Here is a 26,597-nt window from a genome sequence, read left to right on the forward strand (position 1 = left end):
GACGGCCGAAGTGGGTGGCGTCAGACCAGAAACAGGAAGTAATACACAGAGACTTGGGGTTTTGGTGAAGCTGAGCACGTGATCGCGCTCAGTATTTAATGATTAACAGACAGAACAGAAAATAAAAGGTTTGAAACAAAACACAGGACACGGCACTGGTAGCCAAAATAAAGAGACAAACAAAAAACGAACACACACTAACAAACAGGGTCGAACAAACACGGTGAGTAAAGCAAAAACAAACATTACGATTTTTCTTTCTTTCTTTCTTTCTTTCCTCCCTCTCTCTCACCCGTTCTCCACTCACGAACACCCAACACCGAGTGAGTGCTACGTGTCTCTATATATACTGTTGTGCTGGGATGCAATTACTAATTAATTATTCACTTGAATCCCAGCACGTGAATTCATTACGTGCAACCCCGTGCTCACATATTATTACATACTTTAAATGCACGTGAAGTGATATAATTAATTATACAATTTAAATACCACGTGAAACACAAACCCGTTTATATCCCGTGTACCAATGACTATACACCAACATTTAACACACCACACGCAACATACAACACAGAAACGCACACAAGGGCGGTACAAATTGCCAGAATCACTAATATACATTTTTAAATAACATACATGATGGAAAGACAACTGCAGCCATGGAAATCTAGAAATGTACCTGTTTTCAAGAATAAAAAAATATATAAAGCCATGTCAAAGCGATGGGATGTTTATCTGGCAGATGAGATGTTACTGAATTGCTGCTACAGATTCTTCTTGAAAATCGTGATTATGAGCCTCTTAAGTGTTATTGATGTGTTTGTTTTTTAACATATTGTAGCTGTGAAGTTAGGTCAGCTGAACAGTTATAATTTTACCAAGTGCTGTCAGCAGGATATCAAAGAGAACTGAGCAAACTGATTCTGTAGAAAACAAGGAACGCCATAGTGGACAGCAGTTGAGATAAAATAAAAACATGCCTTATTTACTTTTCATTACAGTGTTTATTAGTGAAATTGGCGGTTTCAGATTGACATACGTGCAGCTGCGGTTAACACATTCAAATACAGTACAAATTTAATTTTTGAACATTAAAAAAATCATTTTTCAAAATTCCAAGGAGTTTCAAAATATAGAGCACAGACAGCAAAGTATTATAAACAGTACATTCATCAAATACATTATTTATGGCGACTATTTTTACCTCAAGTATTGAACTCATTCTATCCCTACATAGCACTATCCCAACACGGCTTTCACTCACTGTGATCAGCAAATCCGGTATGTCAGCTATACATCTATCCATGTATTGTATGTATGGTAGCAGAATGATGTGCAACTTTGGTGGCAACAACATTGTAACATTCAAAAGTACATAAGTTGATATCCTTAAACTGTTAAAAGAAAAAAAATATCAATATAAAGCTTGCAAAACCTTTTTGTCACTTACTCTGGGGCACAGCTGGCTGGCCAGTACAAATCCAGATGCCCACCAAATTGTGCACTTTGGTGCTAAGGAAGGGACGGAACAAAAGTCCTATTATGTGGTAAATTGGGTTTGGTTGAATATAGCAATTGGAAAACTGTGCTTAATTCAGGCACTTAGAAAATTCAATACAGTTTGAATGAGACATTATGCAATTGTGACTATGAAACTGGTGACACATATCATTGCTCCTCGTACCAGTGAATCCAGTTTGCCTTACTTTCCCTCTACTTCCCTGGTGCTTCCTATTTAATTCACCCTCTCCATAAACCCTCCCATATTGTTACACATTGCGGCAAAACACCACTTTGTGGCTTATTCCTTTCTGTGTCACATACTGGTGGAGCGAGAGGGCCTTGCTGTTTTAAAAAACAAAATATGTAGTTACACATACAGTCACAGTACAGTATTTTATTCACCCAATTACATACACAAGCTAACAGAGGTAAAGTGCCATACACGTTCCATATATTCTATTATATTGCAATTTACCAATCCACAATTACAAATGTGCAAGTATGAATCATGAAATATATTGATTGATTCGAACAAGGTGTTTTTACATTATTTGTGTTAGTGTCATTCATGTATTTATCAATCCACAATTAAATATGTGTAAGTATGAATCATTACATATTAATTGAATCGAACACATGAATCATTACATATTAATTGATTCAAACACATGAATCATTACATATTAATTGATTCAAACACAGTGTTTTTACATTATTTGTGTTAGTGTCACTAATGTATTTATTGGCATTTAATCTCACTGTACTCAGTTGGGGGTGATACTTCCATAAGTAGCTGTAAAAAGCATGTAATTTTGTCAAAGATTTTGAAATGTAATTTGAAATGTACAAATGGAATGTAGAAGATAAGGCCTCCCAACATTAACATCAAGGCGTAGACGTATTCCACTTCTGGTTCTTGTATGATAGGGGAAAGTACTAGGAAGAAGGAAGCAGCCGCCATCACAAATGCGAATGGTAAAAATACCTGCAATAAAAACATGTATATATATACATATATTTTAAAAACAGTATGGAATTATTATGTATTATAGCTGAATTCAAATATCAGAAATGTGACCTCTCAAATAAACTGTAATTAGCTTTTAGCCTTTCATGTGTTCGTTCTTAACTTCACACACTGAATAATACATGCTTTTGTTTTACTGTAAAAACAAACAATTCCACATTTTCTTCGATGAAAGTGGTAAATACAGTAGAGGCGGAACATTTTAGACCAGACAGCGAAAGGGGGTAAAAAATAAAAGATTTTCAGATAGTGTATAATCTTGTTATAGCTGTACTCCCTTATACAACAGGGCACAATGTAAAATGATCCCTAACCCATGCAACTCTTCACAAAAACACTGGAGGAAAAAGACCAGCCCTGCAAGGGTCAGCTCGTGGTCACCAGGCACCCCTGTATTTGCATTTCATAGTTTATATTCTGTATTGGGAATGAATTATACAGTAGCTGCTACAGTAAATTATTGTATTTATTTATTATTTAAAAAAAATAAGAAAAAAGATTTGTTCTTACCTTGTATGGTCTATGAAGGTTGGGCTCACGGTATCTAAGTACTATTAGACTAATGCAGGTAAGTCCAACCATGAGCCACCTGGCAAAACTACTGTAGTTCGTTAGCATCAGAATATCAGAGGGAATGACAAAAACTATTGAAAGAGTTGCAGAGAGTATTATTGCTGGAGCTGGTGTTAGATATTTAACATGTAGCATGGACAAAACAGATGGCAAATGTCTTTCTCTACTTGCAGCATAGTTCAGTCTGCTCTGGACAAACGTGGAACCATTCAGGGAGCCAAATGTAGAAATGGCAACAGACACAGGAATTATCCAAGAGAAATGACCAATGGTTCTGTCTGCCCATGTGATGGCTACAGCAGCTGTGAGGAAACAATTCTATAAGCAATGTGTGTGTCTTGATGTTTGTAGAGGAGTAGTTTAATTCCAATGTGCAGCATTTCAGCTGTAGAATTATAATCTGTCCATTTCACTGATTCTGTATTCTGTTAGCTCCTTTTATCTAGAATATGATACCAAATAGACATCTCCTGGAATAATTTATTCAGACATAACCTCTCTGAAAAAAGCTGAGTCAGTATATTATGGACTCGGCTACAGTGATCTAGTAGATTTATTGCTTTCTGGATAACTTCTGTAGATAGCCATAGCAAATGTGTTTGTTTGGATTGGGCAAGAGTCAAAGGTTCCTAGATACATAAAGTTTGTCAGATAAAAGATATTGATTACATTTATAATTGTACAGAATTTACAATAGATAGAATTGGCTGAAACATACTTGCCACCAAGGTATGGAGTTAACAATTTTATGTACAATTTTAAGTAACAAAAATCATTATTTTTTCACTACAGGTCACTGCTCAACATATGATGATGATGATATATATATATATATATATATATACAGTGCCTTGCGAAAGTATTCGGCCCCCTTGAACTTTGCGACCTTTTGCCACATTTCAGGCTTCAAACATAAAGATATGAAACTGTAATTTTTTGTGAAGAATCAACAACAAGTGGGACACAATCATGAAGTGGAACGAAATTTATTGGATATTTCAAACTTTTTTAACAAATAAAAAACTGAAAAATTGGGCGTGCAAAATTATTCAGCCCCCTTAAGTTAATACTTTGTAGCGCCACCTTTTGCTGCGATTACAGCTGTAAGTCGCTTGGGGTATGTCTCTATCAGTTTTGCACATCGAGAGACTGAAATTTTTGCCCATTCCTCCTTGCAAAACAGCTCGAGCTCAGTGAGGTTGGATGGAGAGCATTTGTGAACAGCAGTTTTCAGTTCTTTCCACAGATTCTCGATTGGATTCAGGTCTGGACTTTGACTTGGCCATTCTAACACCTGGATATGTTTATTTGTGAACCATTCCATTGTAGATTTTGCTTTATGTTTTGGATCATTGTCTTGTTGGAAGACAAATCTCCGTCCCAGTCTCAGGTCTTTTGCAGACTCCATCAGGTTTTCTTCCAGAATGGTCCTGTATTTGGCTCCATCCATCTTCCCATCAATTTTAACCATCTTCCCTGTCCCTGCTGAAGAAAAGCAGGCCCAAACCATGATGCTGCCACCACCATGTTTGACAGTGGGGATGGTGTGTTCAGGGTGATGAGCTGTGTTGCTTTTACGCCAAACATAACGTTTTGCATTGTTGCCAAAAAGTTCGATTTTGGTTTCATCTGACCAGAGCACCTTCTTCCACATGTTTGGTGTGTCTCCCAGGTGGCTTGTGGCAAACTGTAAACGACACTTTTTATGGATATCTTTAAGAAATGGCTTTCTTCTTGCCACTCTTCCATAAAGGCCAGATTTGTGCAGTATACGACTGATTGTTGTCCTATGGACAGAGTCTCCCACCTCAGCTGTAGATCTCTGCAGTTCATCCAGAGTGATCATGGGCCTCTTGGCTGCATCTCTGATCAGTCTTCTCCTTGTATGAGCTGAAAGTTTAGAGGGACGGCCAGGTCTTGGTAGATTTGCAGTGGTCTGATACTCCTTCCATTTCAATATTATCGCTTGCACAGTGCTCCTTGGGATGTTTAAAGCTTGGGAAATCTTTTTGTATCCAAATCCGGCTTTAAACTTCTCCACAACAGTATCTCGGACCTGCCTGGTGTGTTCCTTGTTCTTCATGATGCTCTCTGCGCTTTAAACGGACCTCTGAGACTATCACAGTGCAGGTGCATTTATACGGAGACTTGATTACACACAGGTGGATTCTATTTATCATCATTAGTCATTTAGGTCAACATTGGATCATTCAGAGATCCTCACTGAACTTCTGGAGAGAGTTTGCTGCACTGAAAGTAAAGGGGCTGAATAATTTTGCACGCCCAATTTTTCAGTTTTTTATTTGTTAAAAAAGTTTGAAATATCCAATAAATTTCGTTCCACTTCATGATTGTGTCCCACTTGTTGTTGATTCTTCACAAAAAATTACAGTTTCATATCTTTATGTTTGAAGCCTGAAATGTGGCAAAAGGTCGCAAAGTTCAAGGGGGCCGAATACTTTCGCAAGGCACTGTATATATATATATATATATATATATATATATATATATTCACATTAATCTCAATATAGCATACATACCTGAAGAGACCATGTCTTTTGGTGTCATGACAGTAAGGTAGGAGACATTAACCAACAGGTAGAACACAATGACACAAGGCACAGCTGTTATAATACATCGAGGGATAGTTTTACTGGGGGTTTTCACCTCCTCTGAAATAAACACAAAAAAGTCAGAATGTAGCTTTTTTTTCTCAAATAATGGAGTATGGAACCTTCCTGTGCAATTGATTATGAATGACTCTGAAGTAAAACTAAGAAACAAATTCAAGAAGAAATGTTGTATCAACTTGAATTTGTTTATACAGTAATCCATCACATATCCCCCCTTACCATTTATCCGCTATGATCAACCTCTTCAGCAATGTTAGTTTATTATTGAACAGAGAAGATTAGTTCAGATAAGTTATTGTACATTGTTGTATGTGCTTCATGTGCTGCCATTGCTGGTAGTGTCATGTGAGCTGTTCAGTGTGTTAACTTGATAGGTAAATAAATCCTGTTCACCTGCGGGGCGTATCAGCTTCAGCCTTCATTTCGATCTCTTCACTCAGCAGCGAATGCACACACCCACACGGCAGACGGCTACTCTGTCACAAGCATTAACACCCTGTATCTGTCTAAGCAAGGGATTCCTAAAAAGCTGAGTCTCAAAACAATAATTGTGTGAATATAATAATTGTTACAGCAGTGTATGATGGTATTTAAAACAGGATTTATTCTTCCGACTTTTAACATATCCGCCCTTACCCTGATCCCAACGCAGTCTGATATGCGACAGATTACTGTACTTTTACCTCCATGATGTGGCTGTACTGTATCCAACTTAACCTCCCCAAAATATGCCTGGATATGTTGGTTTGGGATACAAACTAAACACAGTTTTTGTAAGTAATTTCAATAGTGTTTTGTTACAGTATTTCAAAGTAAATGTCACCTTTTAAATCCTTAGACTAATTTTGAACTGCAATGCTTATAGCTTATTAATACACTCCATTTAAAATGGAAATTCACTTTAAAGTGATGTATAGAGCTAGTTCTTACCAATTCGTTCCCTTGATTAAATAGGATGCTAATTAATCCTATTAAATTCTATTTTTATGGAACAGATATAACAAACACATAAAAAGGCAATTGAGACACCAAGGAAGGTGGAAATTATGACAATTGTGAGCAAGACTATTGAAATGCATAAAGATGCTTAAGGGAAAGTAAGGAAAGCGTGAAATGAAGACAGATGTAGCCCAGATGGGGGCTTTGGGGCCTGAGCCATTTCAGCTGGCTCGCATCAAGGAGGAAACTACTGAACCTGACTAGCTCTATACGAGCAACAGACCCAAAGAAGTGCTGGGCAGCCAGCAAAAGTATGTGAAGGCAATTGCAGCTTACATGCTTTTCCGTGCTTACATGTAAAGTATTTTATTCATAAGTAAGACAATGAGGATTTATTCTAGTATATTATTGAAAATACTACATTTCTTCAATCAAATGCTCGTCTTATCAGAATACTCTGTTGTTGATGTGAAAAAGAGTTTGGTGTTATCAAGGTGTAATACTATTAATATGTATTTACCTTCAAGATAATTCAAAGTATTCCAGCCTGAAAATGCCCACAGTCCTTGATAGAAGGCTTGTCCAATCTGTGACACATTGGGAATCTCTCCACTGAATGCATTTTCCAGGTTCTCTGTTCTACCTTTGGCAAGCAGCACCAGCCCACCAACTGAAATTATACCTAAAGCTACCATTTTTAGGAACGTGCATATTTTCTGCACCCACAATCCCCCTGTCACACTAAGACAGTTAACACATGAAATGGTTAAGATAACGGCAATAGCAACTCCTTTCTTCACCAATACTGGAGCAGGACATCCGGAATAGAAAGGCTGAACGGCATATTCTGCAAATGTCAGAGCTTTAATAGATGACCCCATAGGCAAGGCACATACTACTTGAATCCACAATAGTAAAAAAGCAGGAATTGGTCCAAGTCCTCTATTAACATAATAGTATTCTCCACCTGACGAAGGAAGTGCAGTCCCCAGTTCTGCATAACAGAGGGCTCCAAGCATGGAAAGAACTCCAGAAGCTGCCCATATCGAGAGTGCCACTCCAACATTGAGGCGTGAATACTCCAGTAGCCCAGCAGGAGAAATAAATATCCCTGAGCCTACAATTACACCTACTATAAAATTAACCCCAACAAAATAACCAATTGACTTCCTCAAATACACCCCCTCGTTTACTTCAACTCCATTTCTCTTCTCCGTGCTCCTCAAATTGCATCCTTTTTCCATGTTGTTGTTTGTTGAACTCTGTGGTTGCTGGACATAGATTACATTTATATCTGTGACTGTATAAAAGGTTAAACATTAACCTTATACAACTCATTTACAATTTGCATGTTACCCATTAAGATTTAAAATCATCCATATTCTCCCTGTTAGAAACCAACACATTGATGGTCTGTTACAAGTCAAAGGATGAGTGTCAGTAAGGCTTTTTATGTCCCACGACTGCCTTGGAAATTATTGGTAATTGATAGCTCACAATGTGCCCTACATAGAAAGTAATCATGTCTTTATACAGCTTATTAAGCATATCTTCACATTTCAGCTCAGTTATGCCATTTTTACATAGAACCTGTGAAAGCCAGGTTGTCGAATTTCAAATACAATGCTACAGAAATTACTCTTTTTTTTTTTTTTTTATTAACTTACAAAAGTTTGGCTGCTTGATTTAAACATTTCTTTTAAGTTGTACCTTAACTGTAACACACTTTAAAAAATGTCTCAGAATGAAACTGCAGCACTTACTGTTTCTACATTTATGAGGCCTCCAAAGTGCAATTTACACAATCCTTTTTTTTAAGGGAATAAAACTTTTAATGCTCTAACTAGTAAAACACAACTCTGAAGTCTAACTTACTAACTCAAAATTGAGCCAATTATTTATTTACTAGTTGTGCAACCTTACTGTTTTTTTAATCTTGGTAAATTGAGCTGTTAACTGCTAAATCTGTAGACCAAAAGCACAGCTTTGCAACTACTAATTGATGTACCTCATTCTTTACTGAAACTGTGAGACGAGAAATCCAGTTGATTTGTTGTATTTTAGTTGATTGGCCTTTCATTTGATAGTTAACCAGGCTGAATTTCATTTAACAAAACCTCCACCAAAACAAAGGAGAATCTTCAGGATACAAGCACAGGGAAATATGAATGCACCTTTAACCCACTGTAATGTTAAGGAATTGCAGATAACTACTGAAATAAGTAGTTCATTATAAGTGGTATCATCATCTTAGTACTGTAGTTTATGATTTCATGAGGTCTATTTTTACATTCTCCGCTATACCAGATTTGTCACCTTTTAGTTTAGGCACACAGCCAAACTTGAGAAAATACATTTTGTAACGGGATGTTTCTAGCTTAACTTAGAGCTGTGTCCCACCTCCCAAAGTCAATCTTATATTTCCCTATTACTGATTGGTGGAGCCTGATCCTTTGCGTTTCCTGTACGCTATGTCCAATCACAACAAACTGGCACAGACACACTTCCATTTTGAACGCAGACAGGAGAGGAGCCCTCCAGTAGAGCCCTGTGCAGGACTATGTTTTAATCGCACTCCTGTTCTGCCCAGCTATACCCACTCCCACTCCCACCCGCATTGTTTCTTGCATTTTTATCCCGCTCCCACCCACAAAAACCTTAGAGCCTGCAAATCCCACAAGAGAGTCAGATTCCCCCTACTGAAAAAAAATGGTCAGTTAATATATTATATATAAAAATGAAATTCAGACATCTTGCCCCCCTGTGCACTTGCTATATATTGCACTGGGCCCTATAATATCATCCAATCAATCTTTATTTTTTCACAAAAAAGCACTGAACAAGAGAAGAAATAAAATATAATAAAATAAAAAACATATATTTTTTTAAGAATACAGAAATTAAAATACTTAAAAGCAATACAAGCAAGTAATAGATACAGAAGTATAAATAAGCAAGTAAATAAATTCATAAATAAAGAGCAGTAAAAACAAGTAATAAAAATATATAATTTACAGGACTGTGAATGCTCTGTCAAGTTTTCTGTCTTATTTTAAAAACAGCAACAGAGGGAGCCTGCCTCACAGATGGTGGCAGTCAGGCCATTCCACAGTTTAGGGGCTCTGTAAGAGAATGCTCTGCCACCTGCATTTTTTTCTGTATTCTTGGAATGTTAAACAAGGCTGCACCCTGTGATCTAAGAGGCCAGCTAGGAGAATATGGGGTCACGAGTTCTTTTAGGTATAGGGGACCACGGTCATGTAGAGTTTTATATGCAGGAGCAGGATCTTAAAATCAATCCTGAAATGAACAGGAAGCCAGTGCAAATCTGCCAAAACAGGGGTGATATGTTTAAATCTCTTGGTTCTTGTTAAAACTCTGGCTGCAGCATTTTGTACAAGTTGTAATCGTGAAATAGGCTAGAAATACCAGAGAACAGCGCATTACAGTCATCTGTCCTTGATGTTATAAAAGCACACTGTAAACCGTAACAACATTCTTATTTATTTCAATTAAGTTAATTTAACATAAAAATATGTATTTTGTTGATTAAACAAATTCATTCTAAGTTGACTTTACTGTCATTGTGAATAAGTATACAGACTTTATTACACTGAGTACATTTAACTTAAAATAACAGACTTAATGGTACAAGTTTACCATTAGTCAAAGTTGCACATTCACTCGGCAGTTTGAGTTTGAAAAATGTTCGAGAAAGTTTACAACAAATAGAAGGTCAATTACTGTCACACCAAAAAAGATATGTACATATATGGCCATGTTTATTGTTGCAGTAATGTACAGGACTTGTAATTGCATACATTGTTTAGCTTAGGGCTGTGTTATCTTTGAATTTGTAATATTTTTTAGGCAATGTGTAAGTTACATATTTGGGTTAGGGTACATTAACTCACACGCTCAAAAATCGAAAATTCTGTGGGGTTTTTTTTTGTCATTAAGCTTTATTAGGTAGTTTTTAGGAAAATACAGAAATTATGCATTTATTTATGAAATGCAAGTCAAAATATTACTGCGTATTACTGTGTGTTACTGTACCTTTCAGTTCAGGTAGTGAATGTCGGATGAGTAGCCACTAAGCCACACTGTTAATTCAAAAACAATTCTACCACATTTCTCACCCTTGACCTTTATTATATTAATATAAACAAAAAAAAATGTGGAAAATAAAACAATTCTAAACTTATTTACAAAAATATAGTAAAACAAAATACAGCCATACCAAATACATACAGCTACGGGTCTCCTTACGCTCGCCACACAAACAAAAAACAAATACTAAGTTGGAAAAAACAAAACAAAAATAGTTTATATAGTTTCCCCACATTGTCTAGACGAAGCCATTTCTGAGTCAACATAAACTAGATCTTTTTCATAGATTCCTTTTTCAATTTCAGTATCTCCCTGTAACAGGGCGAGCAGCCCTGTACAGTATTTGTTTGTTTTATTTTAGAATGGGGTCCCCCTCCGTCTGTGTTATTTTGTGTTTGTTTGTTTGTGTGTTTATTTATTGTGTTTTAGGACGGCGAAGCGCCGCATATATTATTTATGTATTTGTGACGGCGTAGCCATTTATTAGAAAACTCGTGCAGAAGGTGGCCATCTCCCGAATTAATTAGGTGATTTAATTTGTTGCTAATCGTGAGATGGTCACCTGTATAAAAAGTCTGCAGCTCTCCAGCTCGGGACCTAATACTGATCCCTCTGGTACTCCACTGGTTACTTCATTCCATTTTGAGGTTTCTCCTCTAATCAGTACTTTCTGTTTTCTACATGTTAACCACTCCCTAATCCATGTGCATGCATTTCCTTGAATCCCTACTGCGTTCAGTTTGAGAATTAATCTTTTATGCAGGACTTTGTCAAAAGCTTTCTGGAAATCCAAATAAACCATGTCATATGCTTTGCAATTATCCATTGTCGATGTTGTATCCTCAAAGAAATCAAGCAGGTTAGTTAGACACGATCTCCCTTTCATAAAACCATGCCGACTACCTCCCAGGATACTGTTACCATATAGGTAATTTTCCATTTTGGATCTTATTATAGTTTCCATAAGTTTACATATAATAGTAGTCAGGCTTATTGGTCTGTAGTTACCTGGTTCGGTTTTGTCTCCCTTTTCTTTCACCACATGTTGTAATGGTGTTTTGTAAAAGTATACATGGGGTTCGCTGATTTAAAGGACAGGAGACACAGGGAGCTTTTTGTTGTTTAAGCGCCAGTACGGCACGCAGTTTTATTTCCTATTTACAGCAAACTCACATGACACTAGCAGCGATGGTAGCACATGGAGGACATACAACACAGTGTTTGAAAAACCTAAATAAAACACAGTGCAAAAACTACAAATAAAACGTTCCACAAAGGGAGGATGAATCAAGCCTTGAAGCTGAAAGAAAAATACTAGTGGAGGAAAAGAGGGAGTGATATGACTCTTAGAAAGAAGAGATGGACAAAACCTTTTCTCTCGTAAAGAAATAGTTGAGACCAATAGTTGAGACCAGTCCTTCTGTGACTGGAACGTTGGCCAGCTGTTTACTGAATCACAGGTCAGTATTAATATTATAATTACACACCCACATTATATTGCTGGTGCTGTTCAGGGACAAAAATGGACCAGCAGGACAGACACAGTTTCTGAAGACACTTGACCCACAGGTGAGGTATTGCAGTGGGGGTGGGAATGTCCAAAAATACATTTTACAACAAATATCTATTTCATTCTGAAATTTGTTTCTCCTTGAAATACAAAATGTTTTAGTGCAGTGTTTCCCACTGTCTCAATGACTACAAACTCAACTGATGTCTTGAAAAAAAAGTATAAAAAATAAAATAATAAGAACCCCTGAATAAGTGCATGTCCTTTGTTTTCCTCCAGAAAACAGATGTGACAGCTAACCACATTGTTGTGCTTCAAGGGGTCCCAGTCTTGGTGAAGATGCAACAGACTTCTTCAGGACATGCTTGGTAAGTAAGCATAAATATAGGTCATGCCTTTTAGATACTCTATACATAAGTATATATTTTTAGTTGTAATAAAATGATTTCCTTCCTGTATCAAACATATGGAGGTGTTTTGCATAACTGTGGGTCACGTACAACGTAGTATGTATGTTGCAGTTTTTCCTGTCACACTGTTTTGATCTTTGCCGTATTTCATGTGTTTTACAAGAAACTGATTCAGTAGAATTTGTCAAGGATGTACCTGTTGGAATCCTTACAGATGTAAACGGCAGTGACGTTGTCAACACAGTGCACTTTGATCCACCAGCTATAGCCATTGTACTAGAGGGTCAAATTGTAATGGAGGATCTTGAGAGCAGCTCAAAGCATTTGCAATTTTATTTGGTCTTGTTTATGCATTACATCTCAATTACCCAAAAGAAATGAAAACCACCTTTGATGTAATTCAAAAGGTTTTTCTACTTCTTGGCAATGATAAGCTGAAGCCAAAACAACAGACACTGAAGAATCATCTCCTTATGTAGAACATAGTTGATCATGTCTTAGAATCAGAACTGACTGACTTCTGTATATATATTCAAATTCTGTATTTCCCATTTCTTTAAGTATTTGGAGGTTCCCCTGTATAAAATGGGATTTTGTTCTTACAAAAGAAAGGAATAGTGCTTAAGTTTCAAAATATAAAATGATATTTCAAAAGCATACATATTACAATACCTATTGAAAAAAGTTGCATTGTGATTGCAAGGTTTTCTGAAGCACAGAGGGGGAGTTAACCCTTTAAAATCCTTCAGAAATTCTGCTTACCACTTATTGAAACCATATACCAAGAATTTGAACAATAATACAGTATTTCCTTCTTTGTTTTTTGTATCTGAGTCAGATATGTAGACAGGAACACAAATCTCAGCTAAATATCTTAAGTAATAGGCTTACTTGTTTTTTCTAAGAACTGGCCTATACTTGCAAATTTAAAGGTATCCTTCAATGATATTTATTTTTTGGTGACCATAAGATGCTATTTAAGGGGCATACTTTCAAAGCTTGCTAACTTGTAATGAATAGAACTCTACTAATAACTTTCTTGAACTAAAAAAAGCAAATTGAATTTTGTGCATATTTTTTTAAACAAGATACCACAACTGGTTTAAGTATAATGTGTGTTAAAATACTAAAGCAAAGTACATTTATATTTTTGAGTACATATTCACAGACTTATCAAGTTTTGAAAATACACTCCTAACTCTTCACATGGAAACCCAAGTGGCTCCTGAGAGTTGATTTATCAGTTTTGGTGAAGATATATGTACTTTTTGTCCATTTGTATTAATGGCTTGTATGTTCCTAGAAGTATTATGGTACAAGTTATTTAGAGAAAAAAAAAAAGTTAGTTTGGAAATATTGAAATTATTAGGTACTGCATTCAGACAAATGCTGTGATTGTTTTGTTTTTCAGTAGTTACTGAGAATGACTAATGCGAGTCAGTTTTTTTAGAAAGTGTCAACAAACTGTCTACTAAAAACAAACAGCCATTAATTGCATAACCTACATTTTCAATACTATAATTGAAGCACACTGATTGTACAGTTTAAACTGGTTGCACCCTCTCTTTCATGCTACATACAGAGCCCCTATGTTGTTTTTAATAGGCATCTACTTTTTATGGCTAACAAAAATGCTTGCAATGAGTTTAAGATTCTAAACACACAAAACATGTACTGCACACAATAGCAGCTGTACTCTGAACCTAGTTACCTAAGGTTACGTTTAAAATGTCTGTAAAATGTATTTAATGAACAACAGTGTCTTAACCAAATGTTGACAATTTTCATTTTTCAATACATTTACTGACTACAATCCCAGCACAGAAATTGTACATGATTGTGATGGCTTGATATTATTATTTATTTCTTAGCAGACACCCTTATCCAGGGTAACTTACAATTGTTACAAGATATAACATTATTTTTACATACAATTACATTTTTTTTTACACATTATTTTTTACATACAATTACCCATTTATACAGTTGGGTTTTTACTGGAGAAATCCAGGTAAATTACCTTGCTCAAAGGTACAGCAGCAGTGTCCCCCACCTGAGATTGAACCCACGACCCTCCCGTCAAAAGTCCAGAGCCCTAACCACTACTCCACCACACTGCTGCCCTTTAGTTTACTGATTGAAATGTATGAAGAACGGGGAAAACAGATGTACTACATTGAAACAACATGCTGTGGCTGTTTTGTTTGTTAATAAATGTACTGAATACTTTGACAACTTGTTAAAAAATCTTGACTGTTATTCACTGTTAGCTAGACCTGACTACTCGCTACTCTACCTAAAACAGCCCTGTTAATAAAAGAGAACTGCATTGGAAAATAAGTCACAGGAATGAATACAAACAAATTATGGGAAATCGTATTCACGACATAAATGAATACACAGACTTTTATAATTTTTTACTGTTATTTTTACTATTATTTTTACACATAATCTCTCAATGTCCTAACAGGGCAGAGGGAATTCAATCTCTGGTCCGTCTCCTCCGCAAAAGGAGGGGGATGGAAAGCCTCTAGTTCCACTGATTGATTCAAGTGAAAAGCCGTAATCACCATAGGGAGAAAAGCAGGGTTCATGCGCAAACAATACCCTGTTTCCCTTGTCCCAAATACGCATACAGGAACTGTGCACTGACAGAGCCTGTAGCTCACTAACTCACTTAGTGGAGGTGATGGCTAATAGAAAGGCTGTCTTCATAGAGTGATATTTCAACTCTATGGAATGTATAGGTTCAAACAGGGCCTTAGTAAGAGCCTCCAATACCACGTCTAGACTCCATTTGGGGAGGACGTCCTTCTTAGGAGGACGTAACCGCCGAGCTCCATTCAGAAAATGGGTCGCTAATATATGAGCCTCCGGGACACTGACTCAGTGGGGACATGGCATGAAGATATGGCTGCTAGGTACACTTTCAACATAGAGGGGGATTAAGGTGTTTTATCTTATTTGTGGGGTGAATTTTTCTACCAGTGTTTTCTCTGCTTCCTTTTTGTTTAAAAGAATGAACCGTAGGGGCTATGGGCTGACCGTGAAAGTATTCGCCACGTTTACAAGCTACCTTTATCTATCTGTTTTTTTTTTACTTTGATCTTTTTGTATAGCCAGTTTTTCCTTGGTTGTGTTCCGATCCGTGCATGCTAGCACAGCTTGGATACATTACAAGGCTAGCTATAGGGCACAGAGCTTGGAAAGTACAAGGCTGACTATAGGTCCTTGTGACAGGGAGCCCTGTCGCTGGTTCATGGAGTGTGTGTGTGTGTGTGTGTGTCTTTGAGAAGTCAGCTGTGACAGGTTGCTAAGCGACCAGTTGAGCAGTGGGCTTGCCCTGCGCTGAGCTGATCAGATCAGAACGACCAGATTGGCTGGGGGGATGTGCCCAGGAAAGTTGCGCGGAGCTCAATAAGCGGCTGCGACACAGCTTGGGGCAACTGTAACGACTGGATTACCAATGTTTGCATGGCCATGCAGATTTATTTTTTTATTTTTATTAAATTTAGTCATTGTCAATTATTTTTATTATTTTCTCCCAATTTGGAATGGCCAATTATTTTTAGACTCAGCTCACCGCTACCATCCCTGCGCTGACTCGGGAGGGCGAAGACAAACACACGCTGTACCATCAGCCGACCGCTTTTTTTCACACTGCGGACTCACCATGCAGCCATCCAAGAGCTACAGTGTCGGAGGACAACGCAGCTCTCGGGCAGCTTACAGGCAAGCCCGCAGGCGCCTGGCCAGACTATAGGGGTCGCTGGTGCGCGGTGATCCGAGGACACCCTGGCCGACCTATTTTTTAAAAATAAACCTTTGTTTTAGTCACTTACAACACTGCCTGGACTCTTGTTATTTACAGTCACCATCATACACACCACAGCGCATAATTCTTGAGTATGGGGCCCTCTTCTTAAAATAGTATTGCATGAAGTGACAGAGGATTGAACCCTGGTTTGTGGAACAGACAAGTTCAACTCTTTATTATTCATTTTGGTTGGCTACTGGAGAAAATTCAATACAATTTGAATACGACTTTATGCAGTTATGACTACAAAACTGGTGTCACATATCATTGCTCCTCGTATCAATGAATCCAGTTTTCTTTACTTTCCCTCTACTTTTCTGATGCTTCCTATTTAATTCATCCTCTCTATAAACCCTCCCATATTGTTACACATTGCTGCAAAACACCACTTTGTGGCTTATTCCTTTCTGTGTCACATACTGGTGGAGCGAGAGGGCCTTGCTGTTTTAAAAAACAAAATATGTAGTTACACATACAGTTACAGTACAGTATTTTATTCACCCAATTACATACACAAGCTAACAGAGGTAAAGTGCCATACACGTTCCATATATTCTATTATATTGCAATTTACCAATCCACAATTACAAATGTGCAAGTATGAATCATGAAATATATTGATTGATTTAAACAGTGTTTTTACATTATTTGTGTTAGTGTCAATAATGTATTTATTGGCATTTAATCTCACTGTACTCAGTTGGGGGTGATACTTCCATAAGTAGCTGTAAAAAGCATGTAATTTTGTCAAAGATTTTGAAATGTAATTTGAAATGTACAAATGGAATGTAGAAGATAAGGCCTCCCAACATTAACATCAAGGCGTAGATGTATTCCACTTCGGGTTCCTGTATGATAGGGGAAAGTACTAGGAAGAAGGAAGCAGCCGCCATCACAAATGCAAATGGTAAAAATACCTGCAATAAAAACATGTATATATACATATATTTTAAAAACAGTATGGAATTATTATGTATTATAGCTGAATCAGAATATCAGAAATGTGACCTTAAATTAGCTTTTTCGATGAAAGTGGTAAATAGAGTACAGATGGGAGAGACAGAGAAAGGGAGAGAGAGGGGGTATTAATACGATTTGAGAATGATGTATACTCTTGTTAAAGCTGTATACAACAGGGCAATATTATATCATTGCATAATTTTCTCCCCAGTTTAGAATGTATAATGATGCTCCCTAACCCCTCCCTAAACTCCTCACAAAAGCTCTGGAGAATTGAGGGTCAGTCCGATCTCACCACCAAGCCAATCACCTCATACACCAAGAAGAACCTTAACAGCTGATATGGTGGTCTACCATTGCCTGGAGGAAAAAGGCAAGCCCTGCAAGGGTCAGCTCATGGTTACCAGGCACCCCTGTATTTGAATTTCATAGTTATATTCTGTATTGGGAATGAATTCTACATTAGCTGCTACTGTGAACTATTGTATGTATTTATTATTTTATTTTTAAAAAATGTGTTCTTACCTTGTATGGTCTATGAAGGTTGGGCTCACGGTATCTAAGTACTATTAGACTAATGCAGGTAAGTCCAACCATAAGCCATTCAGCAAAACTACTGTAGTTTGTTAGCATCAGAATATCAGAGGGAATGAGGAAAAATATTGAAAACATTGTAGAGAATATTATTGCTGGAGCTGGTGTTAGATATTTAACATGTAGCATGGACAAAACATGCGGCAAATGTCTTTCTCTACTTGCAACATAGTTCAGTCTGCTCTGGAGAAACGTGGAACTATTTAGGGAGCCAAATGTAGAAATGGCAACAGACACAGGAATTATCCAAGAAAAATGACCAATGGTTCTGTCTGCCCATGTGACGGCTACAGCAGCTGTGGGTGAAAAAATGATATAAGCAAAATGATCTAGTACATGTATTGCTTTCTGGATAACTTCTGTAGATAACCATAGCAGATGTGTTTCTTTGGATTGGGCAGAAGTCTGATGTTCATACATATATAAAGTTTGTCAGATAAAAGACATTGATTAAATTGATAATTTTACAGAATTTACAATACATACAATTGGCTGAAACATACTTGCCACCAAGGTATGGAGTTAACAACCTTATATAAAATTAAATGTAATAACAAAGTAAGTCATCCTTATTTTCTCACTACAGGTCACTGTTTGACACATGATGATAAACACATATTTCACATTAATCTCAATATAGCATACATACCTGAAGAGACCATGTCTTTTGGTGTCATGACAGTAAGGTAGGAGACATTAACCAACAGGTAGAACACAATGACACAAGGCACAGCTGTTATAATACATCGAGGGATAGTTTTACTGGGGGTTTTCACCTCCTCTGAAATAAACACAAAAAAGTCAGAATGTAGCTTTTTTGTTTTATCACAAATACTGAAATACAGACCCTTCCTGTACAATTGATTATGAATGACACTGAAGTAAAACTAAGAAATAAATTGAAGAAGAAAAGTTTTGTCAACTTGAATTTGTTTGTACTTTTACCTCCACGATGTGTCTGTACTGTATCCAATTTGACCCCCCAAAATATCCGTGTATATATTGGTTTGGGATGAAATGAAGACACATGTGAAGATATGGAGGCTTTGGAGCCTGAGTCATTTCAGCTGGCTCGCATTAAGGAGGAAACTGCTGAATCTGACCAGCTCTCTACCAGCAAGAGACCCAAAGAAGCTCTGGGCAGCCAGCAAAAGCATGTGAAGGCAATTGCAGCTTACATGCTTTTTCATGCTTACATGTAAAGTATTTTACTCATAAGTAAGACCAGCATGGGAAATTACAATGCATAACAGGTTGCTCGCCTTTTTTTTAAATGCACATTATAAAATACTGTAACCCTACAGAAAACGAGGACTTATTCCAGTATGTTACTGAAAATAATACATTTCATGAATCAAATGCTCATATTATCATAAGTGTTATTTGTATGTAAAAAAGAGTTTGGTGTTATCAAGATGTAATACTATTAATATGTATTTACCTTCAAGATAATTCAAAGTATTCCAGCCTGAAAATGCCCACAGTCCTTGATAGAAGGCTTGTCCAATCTGTGACACATTGGGAATCTCTCCACTGAATGCATTTTCCAGGTTCTCTGTTCTACCTTTGGCAAGCAGCACCAGCCCACCAATTGAAATTATAACTAAAGCTACCATTTTTAGGAACGTGCATATTTTCTGCACCCACAACCCCCCTGTCACACTAAGACAGTTAACACAGGAAATGGTTAAGATAACGGCAATAGCAACTCCTTTCTTCACCAGTACTGGAGCAGGACATCCGGAATAGAAAGGCTGAACGGCATATTCTGTAAATGTCATGGCTAAAATAGATGACCCCATAGGCATGACACATACAATTTTAATCCACAATAGTAAAAAGGCAGGAATTGGTCCAAGTCCTCTATTAACATAATAGTATTCTCCACCTGACGAAGGAAGTGCAGTCCCCAGTTCTGCATAACAGAGGGCTCCAAGCATGGAAAGAACTCCAGAAGCTGCCCATATCGAAAGTGCCACTCCAACATTGAGGCGTGAATACTCCAGTAGCCCAGCAGGAGAAATAAATATCCCTGAGCCTACAATTACACCTACTATAAAATTAACCCCAACAAAATAACCAATTGACTTCCTCAAATACACCCCCTCGTTTACTTCAACTCCATTTCTCTTCTCCGTGCTCCTCAAATTGCATCCTTTTTCCATGTTGTTGTTTGTTGAACTCTGTGGTTGCTGGACATAGATTACATTTATATCTGTGACTGTATAAAAGGTTAAACATTAACCTTATACAACTCATTTACAATTTGCATGTTACCCATTAAGATTTAAAATCATCCATATTCTCCCTGTTATAAAAACAATGCATTAGAAATCAAAGGATGAGTGTTGGTAAGGCTTTTTTTGTCCCACGAGTGCCTTGGAAATTATTGGTTATGATAGCTCATAATGTTGTCCTACATAAAACATAATCATGCTTGTATACAGCTCATTGTACTTGATACCTGGCAAGGCAACCTGGCACTAAATGGGATACAGCAAAACCTTTTACTGAACTTGAAGATATCCTTCTAGAATAAAACATTTTGTTTTTGTGTGCAGAACTGTCTGTTAGAATAGGGCAAGTGGCCAAAATGATCTGTGTTAACCACTGACCATATCTTCACATTTCAGATCAGTTATGCCCTTTTTCCATAGAACCAATGTTAAAGCCAGGTTGCTGAATTTCAAATACAATGCTACAGAAAGGAGCTTTTTTTTTTTTTTTTTTTTTTAAATGAACTATCCAAAAGGTTGTCTACTTGATTTAAACATTCATTTAAAAAATGTCTCTGACTGTAACTGCAGCAGTTACTGTTTCTACATTTATTAAAGTCCCTTACTCCAAAGTGCAATTTACACTTTTTTTAAGGGAATAAAACTGGTAATGCTGTAACTAGTAAAACACAACTCTGAAGTCTAACTTAGCAACTCAAAATAGAGCCGAAGTTCATTTTTTACTAGTTGAGCAACATTACTTATTTTTCTGAAAATCTTGGTAAATTGGGCTGTTAAAAAATAAATCCCGGGGGGGGGGTCACGATGGTTGGATGACTTTACCACAGTCAGCCAGAGCTACGGATTATGAATCATTTTTTAATGCTATCTACAGCATGTTATTATTAAGCTTTTTGTGTTTTACTGTTATACAATGAAAACATAATTTTTTTTTACTGCCAATTGCTTTTAGATTACGCATCATAAAAGGTCTATATCAATTAAATCTTTTTAAATCTTTTTTTTTAGTGACTGCTGTTGAAGTTTTGGGGTGCTTCCAAACAGGAATATACTACATGCTACCCACTGGGGGCTCATGCAACACCTTGAATAGACAGTCTTTATACTACATGCTACCCACTGGGGGGCTCATGCAACACCTTGAATAGACAGTCTTTAATTTATACTACAATCTACCCACTGGGGGCTCATGCAACACCTTGAATAGACAGTCTTTATACTACATGCTACCCACTGAGAGGCTCATGCAACACCTTGAATAGACAGTCTTTAATTTATTTGCATCACCACATAACCTTTCGGGAAAAAAACAGCTATTTATATTTCCATTTGTATTCCAGACATTGTTGTTTACTCCAACAATCAGTGTAATCAACAGGACTAATACTTGCGGGGGAGTTTCTTTGCTCTTGTCCAGATATTGGAGATCCTGGCTGATGAGAAGTTTGTTGATTTAGATTGGGCTTGGTGCTGACTTCATTTTGTAGGTGTGATGTTTTTGTGTTGTCCAAACTGTCAGAATCGTCACTCAGTGATTGCTCGTTCTTAGATTGCTTTGGCTGGCCTAGATTGCTCTTTTCATTTTTACGTCATAAAACTATTACGCAAAAATAAAACAGACGAAATGCAACACAAAATGTATTAATAGGATTTGACTGGTACGATTTCCAACACACATAAGTAATGCATAAAATTCAGTACAGTGACCTATAGGGGGAAGCATTTTTGTTTGAAACTAAAGGTTCGGGTAAGGTGTCTTGCAGCAGTATAACATTTATATAATTTTTTTCCCCCTAGATTTTTTTTTTCTTTTGCCGGTATTCCATACCAGCTTATACCGCCCCACTTTAACCACTGCTGGCAAAGCTGTTATGACCAGGAAGGGACACTCAGACACAGAATTTGCAAGTTTAAGCGCCAGTGTGCACTTTTAATAGTAAATAATAAAACAACAAACAAAACACGGGAACAAAATAAACAGACACGGTGGCCAAAGCAAAAGAGTTAAACAAAACAATACAAACACTTTCAATACCCTGTGGTTTCATTCCGAGCTGCCGCTTCCAATAAAACATGGCATTATAAACTCCCCTAAACACCCACGATACACCAACACACAATTCTCATTTACCTTCTTTCTCCAACAATAACTCTCTAACCAACAGCATTAACACCCTTTATATATCCTGTGACTTCCCACGTGTTTATGCAGGGAGGAATTTAACCCCCTCCCTGCCAACCCAATATTCCCCCCACACACCCACACCTGTGCATCGGCAGGGCTTTCACCCTGCTACACTCCTTCTTTACTGAAACTGTGAGACAAGTAATCCAGATGATTTTTGGGGATTTTAGTTGGTTGGTCTTTCATTTGATGTGTAGTCAACCAAGCTGAATGGCTTTTAACAAAACCCCTGCCAAAACAAAACAAAGGAGAATATTTAGGATAACAACCAAAACCCCAGGGAAATGTGAATGCACATTTAGCCAACTGTAATGTTAAGGAATTTCAGATAAATACTGAAATAAGTAGTTCATTATAAGTGGAATCATCATCTAAAGGGGCATTCAGAACAGGAAATAGGAGGCAACTTTTTTACACTGAGAATTGTTGAAGTCTGGAACCAACTCTCCAGTAATGTAAAGATCTTCAAGAAGCTGCTTGATGAGATTCTGGGAACAATCAGCTACTAACAACCAAACGATCTAGATGGGCCGGATGGCCTCCTCTCGTTTGTAAACTTTCTCATGTTCTTATGTTCTTATCTTAGTGTTATAGTTTATGATTTCATGAGGGCTGTTTTTAAGTTCACCACTATACCAATGATTTGTCACCTTTTTATTTTAGGCACACAGCCAAGCTTGAGAAAATACATCAAAAAATAAATAATAATAATAATAATAATAATAATAATAATAATAATAATAATAATACCACCAGTAATAAACTGCAGAGGTGTCCTTGCAGCCCATATTTATGGTCAATAAACTACAAGTGTTAAAACCACAGAGTGATATAGTTCCCTGTGAAACCGGGGCAATGTACTCAATGGGGTGTCGGGGGATAATTAGAAAACTTGTCAAATTTGCAGGTGACACAAAGCTTACACACCAGTCACAAAAATGTAAGATCCAAATACCAAATGGGGGGATATAATTAGAACAGACACACTAAGAGAAATAATTGGGTGTTGTAATAGCTTCATCACTGTCAGCTACCACACAATGCGGGGAAGCAATCGAAAAGTCTAACAGAATGCTTGAATATGTAGCCAAAAGTGTAGAGTACAAATGCAAGGGGGTTATGATGAGGTTGTATAATGCATTGGTGAGGCCACACTTGGAATACTGTGTCAAATGCTGGTCTGTATAGCACCAAAGTGACCCTGAAGAGATTTCAAAGAAGAGCAACCAGACTAATCCCAGGGCTTAAAGGACTGAGCCTCTTAAATAAAGTCTGAAAGAACTGAATCCACGTACAAACAAGAATCAGAGGAGACATGATTGAAGTCTTTAAGATCTTAAAAGGAGTTAGCATTGTTAACCCAAATTAATACTTTGTTAGTGGTTAGACTTAGGACAGAGGGAAGGAGACACTTATTCACACAGAGAGTGGTGAGGGTATGGAATGGACTCCCTAGTCATGCTGTTGAGGAAGGATCACTTAGATCCTTTAACACTAGAACCACCACGGTTATACTCATACCTAAAACTGCCGCTGGCAGTCATTATGATGGTGTGACAGAGATAGAATGATTCTTGGTGATAAATCTACCCCCCGACTTGAGGGTGCGGTATAAAGGTAACAGAGTGCCCTGGACTGGATGGCCTGACAATTAATTCCCAGGGTTAGGTGGAAGTCGGCCATCTAGAAAGGGGGCACAGCTGCAGTACATTAAGTCATCGCCCCAGAGGGAAAGCGATGTGGCAACCGTGGATTGGAGGAGAAACGGCTGCATTCGCTAACCAAGGGGGCGTGACTGAAGGTACAAAAGGGGACATGGCTAGGTGATCTGATCCTTTTGTTATGGTTAAGAGCGAACCGAGAAAGGAGAACTGTAAAATAACCGTGAGTGTTTTGTTTGTTTGTCATGTCTAATTACACTGTTTGTCTTGTGATCGTGTGTGTGTCTTGTGTGTGTTTAATAACTGTGTTTATTGTTTCGGGACTGAAACTCCTAGTTAAACATTGCTGTGTATTGCCTGGGATTATTATTTATGGTCACAAACGACCGGGATTACAAACCCTCCCCCAAATAAAACATTGCATAACTGTAGCAAAAACACAGATTTAAACACCCAGGAAAACCTGGGTTAACGTTGTACTTGTTTTTAAACAAAATACATTTGTGCAGCTTGCTCTGTCATTCAGCCTCCTTTGGCTTGAAAAAAAAAACATGTGCTTTGTTTAAAACTAAAATGTTCCTAGTAAAATTGCCTGTACTTGCTTTGAAATCTGCCTCACCTTTCTGAATACATTTGTTGCTACAGTAATTTTGCCTTCTCCATGACCAGCACACCGCTTATATAGGAGCGCCTATATGGTTGCATTGCACGCATGATTGAGTGATTGCATGCTTCCGTTTGAAAGTGGGGGTTCAGTACAGTCCCGATTTCCTAGCAAATGTCCCGCATCCCGATGCATAGGAAGAAAGTCCTGATATTTACACATAGAAAAAAATCATTTATTCTGCACAGTAGAGCTAGTGAAAACCACACGCTGTGCTCTTTGTGCGGCTGACACACCTGCTGATCACTAACTTACTGGTATACAAAGGTAAGAATTGTGTCTATGTTTACTGTCATGCTGGTCGTGTGGTGTTGAGTTGAGGGGATACGTCTTTTATTATATGATGGAGTGTTTTTTTGCGTATGACTCATCCCTCTATTACAATCCACACCACTCCATATGTTTTTTATAACTTTAGATTGTATCACTATCTGTAATACTTTGAGGACGTTATGCACAAAATAATTTAAGCAATCAAGCTAATGTATTCTACATAATTGAGCACAATCAGGTTCCAACACAGCAACAGTTCAGATACTTCCAGTGATGGCGATTGTATATCAAAAACGTTATTCATCCGGTTCGAGTCCAGGCTATTCCACAGCCGACCGTGGATGGGAGCTCCGAGGGGGTGGAGCTCAATTGGCCGAGCGTCGTCCGGGGGGAGGGAGGGTTAGGTCGGCCAGGGTGTCCTCGGCTCACCGCGCACCAGCGACCCCTGTAGTCTGGCCAGGCGCCTGCGGGCTTGCCTGTAAGCTGCCTGAGAGCTGCGTTGTCCTCCGACACTGTAGCTCTTGGGTGGCTGCATGGTGAGTCTGCAGTGTGACAAAAACCGGTCAGCTGACGGCACACGCTTCGGAGGACAGTGTGTGTTCGTCTTCGCCCTCCTGAGCGCAGGGGTGGTAGTGGTGAGCTGAGCATAATAAAATAATTGGCAACGACTACATTTATAAAAAAAAAAAAAAAATAGTCAAACTGTAGAAAACCATTTTAAAATCAAACTAGTAAAATGGCGACATAAGGCACATTTTCCGATATATATATACAGTTTCTGGAGCAGATGCACGAGACCAGAGCTGTTTAGGGTTATGTTGCCCTGATCGACACCTTGCTGGCCATTCAAGCTACAGTGAACAGCCCCATCTTGTGCCACATGATCAAGGTGCCTGGGACGAATAATTTGAATGGGATTTTTTTCTTTTCTTTTCATTTTGTTTTCTTTTGCACATTTTCAATTAATCATTTTGTTTTGGTTGCTTTTGGTCCTTTTTGTATATGGCCATAATTCCTTTATCTCTTTTATCCAATTTGTTAAAAACATGTTTCTATGTCCCTACATGCTGAAGTTTCAGTCAGATTTGTGCTGGACATGCTAAAATATTTTTTACAAACAATAAATATTGTTTTTTTTTTTCTAAAAAGCATCTCTCTTTTTCTGTGTTTTTTGTTATCTGTATTGAACAGTGTGAGTTTCTGACTATTTACCTTTTTTAATGAAAACCTATTGTGTGCACATTCATTTCATGTATGACACGTACCTGTAACCTTTATAGTTAAAGAGATAGCCACAAATCTAACAACAGTAAAAAGAAAAAAAAAACAGGTGAAAATAGTTTGGACCCTAAAGAGTGTTTTTCAAACATATATTTAAACACATACAAAATTTAAATTTAAACCTAAATAGGACACAGTGGATTTTTTTTTTTTTAATGTTTTAGTTAACAGTACAAAACTGTGTAGAAGAGCCCCTTGGTACATTTTTACATCCCCA

General features: G+C 37.5%; 2 protein-coding genes across 2 annotated transcripts; both read right to left on the reverse strand.

The window, feature by feature from the left end:
* Nucleotides 1–1,027: 1,027 nt before the first annotated feature.
* On the reverse strand, nt 1,028–7,925 carry LOC117400102 (b(0,+)-type amino acid transporter 1-like). Its single transcript, XM_034915014.2, has 4 exons — nt 7,199–7,925; nt 5,647–5,778; nt 3,044–3,408; nt 1,028–2,491 (listed from the first exon to the last, which is right to left on the reverse strand). The coding sequence occupies exons 1-4, from the start codon at nt 7,920–7,922 to the stop codon at nt 2,246–2,248; spliced, it is 1,467 nt and encodes a 488-aa protein (XP_034770905.2). The 5' UTR covers nt 7,923–7,925; the 3' UTR covers nt 1,028–2,245.
* Nucleotides 7,926–14,703: 6,778 nt separating this feature from the next.
* On the reverse strand, nt 14,704–20,245 carry LOC117400103 (b(0,+)-type amino acid transporter 1-like). The gene is made up of 4 exons (XM_033999540.3): nt 19,521–20,245; nt 18,729–18,860; nt 18,011–18,375; nt 14,704–17,442 (listed from the first exon to the last, which is right to left on the reverse strand). Exons 1-4 carry the CDS (start codon nt 20,242–20,244, stop codon nt 17,197–17,199), a joined length of 1,467 nt encoding a protein of 488 aa, XP_033855431.1. The 5' UTR covers nt 20,245; the 3' UTR covers nt 14,704–17,196.
* Nucleotides 20,246–26,597: the final 6,352 nt, after the last annotated feature.

Source organism: Acipenser ruthenus, chromosome 4, assembly GCF_902713425.1.
Source record: "Acipenser ruthenus chromosome 4, fAciRut3.2 maternal haplotype, whole genome shotgun sequence".
NCBI classification, from domain to species: Eukaryota; Metazoa; Chordata; class Actinopteri; order Acipenseriformes; family Acipenseridae; genus Acipenser; species Acipenser ruthenus.

Coding starts and splice junctions, on each gene's coding strand:
- LOC117400103 (XM_033999540.3), bottom strand. CDS start 20,244: ATGGAAAAAGGATGCAATTTGAGGAGCACGGAGAAGAGAAATGGAGTT. Junction 18,376..18,728: donor AAAAGACATGGTCTCTTCAG/GTATGTATGCTA, acceptor TTTCACCCACAG/CTGCTGTAGCCGTCACATGG. Junction 17,443..18,010: donor ACCTTCATAGACCATACAAG/GTAAGAACACAT, acceptor TTTTTATTGCAG/GTATTTTTACCATTTGCATT.
- LOC117400102 (XM_034915014.2), bottom strand. CDS start 7,922: ATGGAAAAAGGATGCAATTTGAGGAGCACGGAGAAGAGAAATGGAGTT. Junction 3,409..5,646: donor AAAAGACATGGTCTCTTCAG/GTATGTATGCTA, acceptor GTTTCCTCACAG/CTGCTGTAGCCATCACATGG. Junction 2,492..3,043: donor ACCTTCATAGACCATACAAG/GTAAGAACAAAT, acceptor TTTTTATTGCAG/GTATTTTTACCATTCGCATT.